General features: G+C 37.0%; 1 protein-coding gene across 3 annotated transcripts in view; it reads left to right on the forward strand.

The window, feature by feature from the left end:
* The window catches only part of LOC108714379 (putative ferric-chelate reductase 1), a 42,549-nt gene extending 33,859 nt beyond the window's left edge, over positions 1-8,690 (forward strand). For all 3 annotated transcript variants that reach the window (XM_041590534.1, XM_018258555.2, XM_018258556.2), the window contains 8 exons: positions 337-450; positions 2,358-2,470; positions 4,031-4,117; positions 4,576-4,673; positions 5,851-5,909; positions 6,410-6,547; positions 7,440-7,465; positions 8,251-8,690. In XM_041590534.1, coding sequence (XP_041446468.1) covers positions 337-450; positions 2,358-2,470; positions 4,031-4,117; positions 4,576-4,673; positions 5,851-5,909; positions 6,410-6,547; positions 7,440-7,465; positions 8,251-8,340 — 725 coding nt within the window. In that variant the 3' untranslated portion in view covers positions 8,341-8,690. The remainder of the gene's footprint in view (positions 1-336; positions 451-2,357; positions 2,471-4,030; positions 4,118-4,575; positions 4,674-5,850; positions 5,910-6,409; positions 6,548-7,439; positions 7,466-8,250) is intronic.
* The last annotated feature ends 312 nt before the right edge of the window (positions 8,691-9,002 follow it).

Genomic DNA, 9,002 nt, shown 5'->3' on the forward strand with positions numbered 1-9,002 from the left:
ATGCAAAGGTTTAGGTTTATTCTTAGAAATGAAATATAGATACTTGCAAGTAATATGTACATTTTCAGTATAAACCAGGCATAGTATATTCTTACTTATCTAAATACTTGTCTAAATATAGTAAATGTAAGCTGACTTCAGTGAAACAGCACCCCTAGCAGCCATATTAATCATAAAAATAACTGAGGTCTTTATGTTTTAGGTGTAACCTTGACCTAACATTAGTCATTATAATGTGTTACTGTTCGTTTCTGAGTTTGTTCATTTCTAAAAGTTTGTTTATTTGTACAACATAGCAATCTAAATTGTGGGACTGATAGCAGTCTTTTAATACAGGTCAGATTCAACAGCACATAAAAAATCCACTAATAACAGCCACTAAAATTGATCTCTCAATTTATGGAAGCACCAAAGCAGCCAGTGGATCAAGCTCTCTTGTTCTTGGCCATGGTAAGTAAAGGCATTAAGCAATAACACCGCAAATCAAATACATACTTTTAGGTTATTACTGAAGAGGAACTATTTAGTGTTGCTGTTTGCACAACAAGTGGTGACTTTATAATCTGCTGTAAAAGGAGGTGCTGATTTAAGGTGGCCATACACGATGAGATCCAAAAGAGCAGATTTTTCATCCGATATGCCCACCAACAGCAGGGCGATATTAGGATAATCCAAACGTTTGCCAGAAGAATCAAACTCCCCAATGGATATCTTGTCCAGATATCGATCAAGGAGACCCATCTGAAGCCCCCATACACTGGCAGATATTTGAATCAATCTATAGGACTGATATCGGCAGCTTTAATCTGCCTGTGTATGGCCACCTTTACTCATCTTCTATCTAGATGATGATGTGTGTGTGTTTAATTACTTACTATGTATGTTGCACCACACAGGGCAGTCAGTAATCTGACCACATGAGAAAACAGGAGCAGGTAAACACATATCTACACTGGGATGACACTGCAGCATATGAGTCATTGTCATAATATCCCTTGTTGATAATGAGTAAGCACTTTAATTTTTATTGGCTTTATTTTGACCAGAAATATTTATCAAATAAAACTTCTTCTGTGTTCAAAGATTAAAGACCAAATAATCAGGCTTTTGGAGAAAAGCAGTGATCATTCAGTGTAATAGATAAGAAGCACACATTGTAATACAGTACTAAATAAAAATTGCTGATATTTTGCAATTTAATTTGAACTGAAGGGCATCTATAAAAATCTATCTATAAGCACTTTCCTACCACGTTTACGCAACACACACAAAGGGCAAAGTCACACCTGACTGATCATCTGCTTTTCTCAGCCTGTGTTTTCTTCTCAGGTGGAGAAAAGTGGATCCGCTTTCAACCACATCCCTGTGCATCTGCACTGACAGGCACAACGTCAGCCTGAGTGCAGCTACACAGAGCCGAGCTGAGATCGGCCTGACAATATCTGCCTTTATGTTTTTTGCACCGATCTCCGCTCCATGTAGGTGCACTTATATTTAGATGACTAAAGTCTATTCTATGAGTGACTGCAGGAGCGACTGGGGCATTCTTTTAACATGAAACCAATGCCTGCTATCTCTAATTGTGATATGAGCCTTAAAGGGCAAGTCAACCCCAAACTAAAAATTTTGCTTAATAAAAGAAAACATAATTCTATGCAACATTGCAATATACATTTATTAAAAATGTTCACTGCTTTATTTGTAAAAACAGTTGCTATTTACTTAACGTCTGCTTCTTACTTTTTAAACCATGTTGCAAAAGTCTTAGTTCCCCAGCAAAGTGAGGTCTGTTAATCAGCTGCCTTTTCTTACTTTGTTTCAGCAGCCTTAACCACCAGTGCAGAGGATAGAAAGGGACAGACACTGCTTTCAATAGCAATGTTTGATGCCACTTTTTACACAGCATGTTAACTAGACCCCTAACTGTAGGGAGTAGTGGGAATGTTTGTTGCCAGCTCTGTTTCCGGTGAAAGTAGGGGCAGCATATTTCTTCCTTCCCTCTCTACTGGAAATTAGTTAGGTGGGAGAATCATATTAAATAACTTTCTCTACATTCTATAGTGATGCTAGAAAATACATGATTTTATGATAATTTTATTTAAAAGTACAGGAGGAGTAAACATATATAATTATTATAATTCATAATATAACTGAAAACTAAACAAAACCTTTTAGAAATTATAAAAACCATGGATACATAATGAACATAGCTGAATATAGGTGTTCATTGACTCTCATGAAAAATATGAGGTGAAGGTTCCTTAATTCTGTAATAAAAATTAATTCACCAATATTTCCACATCTCCTTATGCATCCCAGTCTGATTGGTTTGCCTGATTTGAACTATTTGTTTACAGGTGCACTGATGCTCATTGCTTGGATGACTACTGGCACTATAGGAATGCTTATAGCTCGCTATATGAAAAATGCAGCTAAAGAGCAATATGCTGGAAAAGGCCTTTGGTTTCTGGTGAGCCTCATTCAAGTTTATAACCAGTATATAATTTCCCTTATGTTCTCTAACTTCATTTCTTCTAACTTCCTACCCATATCTGCTTTGTACCCCCTGTCTACACATTTCTGTCACATAACAGGAAGGGAGGGTTCTATATATATGTGTATATATATATATATATATATATATATATATATATATATATATATATAAATATAATACCAGATATTTTAAAGGAAATGTAACCCCACAAAACAAATACAGCAGAATCCAGATTTTTTTTTGTGCCTGCAATTTATGCTGTTTTTTAGCAGCCCCCTACAGGTAAGCAGCAGGGCAGCTCCTGCCATTAGGCAAAGTGAGAACCTTACCTCAATCGGCAGTGAGCGGCCAGTTACCAGGGGCAGCAAAAAGCCACCTCTTTAAGACCGACTCTTCATTTTTTAAAACAGAAATTCGACTCCACTAGTGCAGAGAGCGTTGTTGCTGTTTTTATGCCACAGCATAAAACTGTAGATGTAGCTTGGAGAGTTCTTCTAAGCACTAATGCACTTTACATTTAATTTTTTTCAAGATTTCAAGTAGGGATGCACCGAATCCCAGATTCAGTTCAGGCTTTGGCCAGATCGAAGCCTTTTTTCCGACTTTTTTTGCCAAATGCATCAGCTTTTTCCTTCCTTGGCCCAAGAATTTGTGGTTCCATCGAGGGTTCGGATTCAGTTTGGTGTTTGGCTGAATCCATTCCCTAGGATGTAAGGGTTCTGCCAAACCTCTGACTACAGGGTTTGAATCGATGTATCCCTAATTTCAAGATATTATCAATATTTTTAGCTGCTAATATGGAACACCAGTTCCACCTGCTGGCAGGTTTTGCCAATCACCCTTTAGTCATATACATGGAGGAAATTTTTCTAATGTTGGTCTGCTTGGGAAAGACTAGAGAAAGGTCGTCTGACATCAGCTCAACACCAGAAACTTTTCCTCTCTTCTTCTTACATTTTTCTGAGGTGTTTCAGTTCTATTATATTGACAGCTTAAAATGTTGATATCGAGAAATATATAGAAGAACACTCTGAGAAATGATACATTCATTTGTTTTCAGGGTTTACATTTACTTTAAATCTGCACAATGTTTACTGATAATGGCCTACAAGTAACAGCAGCTGGCAGTTCTGGGAGTTTAAATGCAGTAACCGCTGGAAGCCCCAAGCTGAGCATCCCATTCCTTGGCATATGCACAGACTTGTTAGTAGTAAAGGGGAATGTGACATTAGAGAAGCAAGTTTACTGAGATGACAGGTGTTATGTTTTGGGTAGCCGAGGATGAGTAGAGTATAACAGTGCTTTATTAGCAGAGTCATGCAGGCATTACACAATAGTAAGCTTTCACTTTTAAGCTACCAGGAAGTATGCACAGTACGTCTGAGCACAGTGACATCTATAGGCCATTTGTATAAACACGACAACAGGTTTAGCTTCTACTTCAAATCCAAAACAGATGTACTTCAGACTTCTGGAAAATGCTTTAGAAAAAAAACTTCTAGCTAACAATTTTCTAAATAAAATGTTTTTTAGCTTCATGTTTTCCTAATGATCCTGACTGTGATGCTGACAAGTATCGCCTTCATCATGATTTTTTCAGAGGTTGCTGGCTGGAGCTCTGTGAGTATTTCCACTTTATGGGTATGCTTATACTATACTATAAAAGGGGTCCTCCACCCAAAAATGTTTTTACACATAGATAGTAGTATTTGTCTGTCTGTTAACATTCTCTGCAGTCCTGGCTTTGATTACTGAAGCAACATTGCAAGCCAGACAGTTTTTGGGTGCCCAGATTTGGTCAGGCAATTATAGACAAATACCTGACTATCTGGATTTGTATACCAGGACAGGTGGCGATTTTGATATACAATCCTGTGATCCCATTGGATCACAAATGATCAGCATGTTTGCTGCTGAGAACCTGTGGGTGAGATATGAGAATATCTGTAAGTGTAAAGTCTCCAAACTCACAGAAGTGCATTACTATATCCTTGATAATATCTATAATATGTATTTAGTTCATGTTGCTGGTGATAGTGCACTGGATACAGCTAATTGTACTCATATTGTTTGCTCAGGATACTGGTGCCCATCCTGTCCTTGGATGTATCGTGATGATTCTCTCGTTTCTACAACCGTTTGGTGCTTTGCTGCGTCCAGCTCCAAATGATAAAAGGTACAGGGATCCAGAAAGTTGCATTATGCCATTCGGATTTGTTTTTATCAAAATAAGTTGTGTAATTGTAGGAAAAGCACACACTTAGGGCATTATTTACTAAAATCTAAATTAATCTCATACTTTAAATAAAAAAAGCTTGACCAAAATCCCATCCCCGATTTTGCCTTATTTATCAATAAAATAACTGTAATTAATCGGATCTTGCAAAAACCCAACAAAAACGAGCGAAAACCTTAACTGTTTTTTCTGACTTTTTTCTCAAATCGCTTGATTTTTTTCTGGTTTTTGCATGAAAACCCCAAACGTATTGGCTTATCTGGCTAAACCTAGCGCAAAACACAATATCTTCAAATTATATAGTAACATAGTAACATAGTAAGTAAGGTTGAAAAAAGACACACGTCGATCAAGTTCAACCTTTTAGTTTTTTTGGTTTTTTTTATCTGCCAGTTGATCCAGAGGAAGGCAAAAAAAACCCATCTGAAGCCTCTCCAATTTGCCTCAGATGGGGAAAAATTCCTTCCTGACTCCAAAATGGCAATCAGACTAGTCCCTGGATCAACTTGTACTATGAGCTATCTTCCATATCCCTGTATTCCCTCACTTGCTAAAAAGCAATCCAACCCCTTCTTAAAGCTATCTAATGTATCAGCCTGTACAACTGATTCAGGGAGAGAATTCCACATCTTCACATCTCTCACTGTAAAAAAACCCCTTCCGAATATTTAGGCGGAACCTCTTTTCTTCTAATTGGAATGGGTGACCTTGTGTCAGCTGGAAAGACCTACTGGTAAATAAATCATTAGAGAGATTATTATATGATCTCTTTATATATTTATACATAGTTATCATATCTCCTCTTAAGCGCCTCTTCTCCAGCGTGAACATCCCCAATTTGGCCAGTCTTTCCTCATATGGGATATGGACATCTTCCATTGACTCATACATGACCTCAGCTTCGTGGTATAATAAATCTCAAAAATGTTTAGGTTTTTTTTTTCCACAATAAATTCAAATTTTTGCCCCAAAAACCCTGACAAGATAAATTTGAGGTTTAGTAAATAACCCCCTTCGTATAGGAATTCGGAATTGACGATTGTTGAATGGATTACTGGGCAGATCAACTTGGGTGTGAAATTTTTGCATCTCTTTTCCCACTGACATCAATTTACAGGCGTTTCATCTTCAACTGGGCACATGGGCTGAATGCATTGGTCATCAAGGTACTGGCAGGTAAGCAGCAGGAAATATGTGTGTCCTTAATCCAGTGGTCCCCAACCAGTAGCTCGTGAGCAACATGTTGCTCTCCATCCCCTTGCATGTTGCTCCCAGTGGCCTCAAAGCAGGTACTAATTTTTGAGTTCCTAGCTTGGAGGCAAGTTTTGGTTGTATAAAAACCAGATGTACTGCCAAACAAACCCTCAATGTAGGGTGACAATCCACATAGGGACTACTAAATGGCCAATCACACCACTTATTTGGCACCCCAAGAACATTTTTCATGCTAGTGTTGCTCCCCAACTCCTTTTACTTCTGAATGTTGCTCACGGGTTCAAAAGGTTGGGGATCCCTGCATCAGTGGGTATGCAATTGGAATACATATGAGTTGACTTGTTATAGATACTCATTTTGTATCTCTCTCATTGTATGTATTAGCCTATAATGGTTGGGTTTAATGTAAATATCTGAATGGAGTATTGTTTGAAGCTGAAACCTTTTTATTTGTTTGTTAGTGGCTACATTGTTCCTTGGCCTTCAGCTTGTGGATACTTCCTCTAACCAGTGGATGCCAAAGGTGATGGGTGGCTTTTATGGGTGGGAAGTTTTATTCTACATCATTCTTGAAGTCAATGCACGTTGGAATGAAAAAGGTAAGCATTTCCAGAGTCAGGTTCTCAAACTTTCCAGCAAGCTATAAAACCCTATCAGTATTTTTCAGATGTGTTTAATATTTAATCACATAGCAGTGTTGAAATGGGAAAATATTTGCCAGTTTCATGAAAGTGTAACTCTAGTTACTGGCTTTACTACAGAAGACTTCCTGATATTCTCTCAAAGCTTTGTGTTCCTTTGGACTATAGCAGCACTCAGCTTCACACACAATACAGACAATTAATTGTGGAGCACACAAAGATTTTGTTTGAAGACATATCATGTTGTACTTGTTTTGATATGTGCACACCAGTTTTTCAAAAGTGTGCACAAAATAAGTTATTTTTTGCACACATAGCCAAGGAGATATTATTTTGGCATCAGTATTTTTTTTTCACAGCCACAGTCGTATATGCTCCTATATTACTTCTAACTTGATCTTGATCCTCTCTACCTTCCATGTTTCTTACACTGTTCTGTAGTTCTGCCTGACCAGGGCAGTAACCTAAGGAAATTTTTTTACTTTTTTTTTATGTCTTTGAAGAAAACTAATCATTAACTGGTTGCCATGGGTAACTGCCTAGGTGCAAATTGTCCAGTGTGGATAAATGAGCCCTGGGCAAGATGTTGCAGAAATACAGCTCTTTAAAAGCATCCCCCTAAATGCTACTTGCATGATGGAGGTGAAGTGGTTCAGCAGGATCTATAAAGCTGATAGCTGCCAATATCTGCAATGAGCATTAGCTTTGGATACTTCTTAAAAGGCACAATTATTTCTTTTCTGTGCTAAATTGAAAGCTGGCTATACAAATCACTGCAATTTCTGTATTTCTATCCATTTAAAATGTAATAAACTATAAATGACAACATCTGCATTTTTGTGTCTTTCAGCAGTGTATGAGGAAGTGTATAAAAAGGTAACCTCTCTACTATTTTATATACTCTAAAGGTCAAATGCATCAGGGCAAAGAGATGATATTAACCAGCTGCTAGTGCTAGATAAGTTCTGAGCGTAGGGTTCTGATTTTCTTAGCTGCCATATAACTATCCACTTGACATGGCTGCAGATAACTGCTATACATTTTTCAGGGGACCAGAAAAAAAGTGGTGTAAAATCCTGTAAAATATAAAACCAGTTTATGTTTATAAAATATAAAATTAAAAAACACAGAGGAGAAATCACCTGTATACCATCAATCAAAGTGGTTGCTCTAGTTTTTGTTGTTGTTGAATATATATATTTATATATATATATATATATATATATATATATATAGATATAGATATATACCGGTATATATATTTTGCAATATAGTCTTGCAAAACTTTTGGAAGTGCCAATAATAATATAATGGAATAACACTGCATTCCATTTTAATAGTGCTTAGATAAAATATTTCATAAACCAGTTGCACCGGAATAGCCCTACATTTTACATAACACATACAGTATGTGCTGAATAATATTGATTCAGTAATTTACAGTTCTTCACAAATGAACTTGTATTAGCAATTGGGTCTGGGATTGAAGCAGTTGGGCCAAATTCAGTACACGAACCCTGTGCTTGCACAGCATAATGCACCAGTGCCCCCTGGTATATATGCAACTTGGTAGACTCAGTTGGCTGCTCTATGTAACTACATACATTGGGATTCTCTAGCTTCTAAAAATAAATACTAATATTTTCCACATTCCATTTCAGCTGCAGAGTGAGTCAGTTATACTAGTGACCTTCGTCTGCGGGAATCTGGCTTTTCTGATAGCTCTGCTGGTAGGCATCGGACAGTCATGATCTCCTTCTTCTATGAATCAGAATATGCTCACATTCTGACTGCAGTGCAGTTCAGATGAGCAGTTTTGCACCTTTATTCTAAAGTCCTGCATTACAGTAAGAGATTTCTTCTCAGTGCAATTAGCTCTGATACCTAACATATATATGGCTCTATGACTAAACAGAAGATTGGATCAATGCTTGTGTTTAAAAATACATAAGGTGCATCTTCTGGCAGGTTCTTTTCTCAGGTACAGTTTCCCCTGCAAAGAGAGATGTAGATGTATTCTTCTGTATTTAACCTGTCAATTGTTGAAAAAATATTTTATTATGTTTTTTTATCATTTCTAATAAAATTAGATTTTTACTTTTGTCTGTCTTGCATTTATTGCCTTGACTCCCTGTATGGTTCTGTTCCCAGTCCCCAAGACAAAGTTCTGTAATGTGTACGAAAACACTTGGCCTGGTGCATTATATTTTCATGCAGATCCTTATTGACTTTTTAATATCCTTTAATTAACAGAATACACAATACAGCCATATTATTATAGGAGTCAAATTGGCGGGGCATGGGTGTTTACTTACACAGCATTCATTATCCTGATGTACAGTATAAAAAGAGCAGAAGTAAAGTTTGAATTAAAAGTATTTCATATTATGCATCCATACAGTGTCTTTTTAGG

Source organism: Xenopus laevis, chromosome 4L (genome assembly GCF_017654675.1).
Source record: "Xenopus laevis strain J_2021 chromosome 4L, Xenopus_laevis_v10.1, whole genome shotgun sequence".
Taxonomy (NCBI): Eukaryota; Metazoa; Chordata; class Amphibia; order Anura; family Pipidae; genus Xenopus; species Xenopus laevis.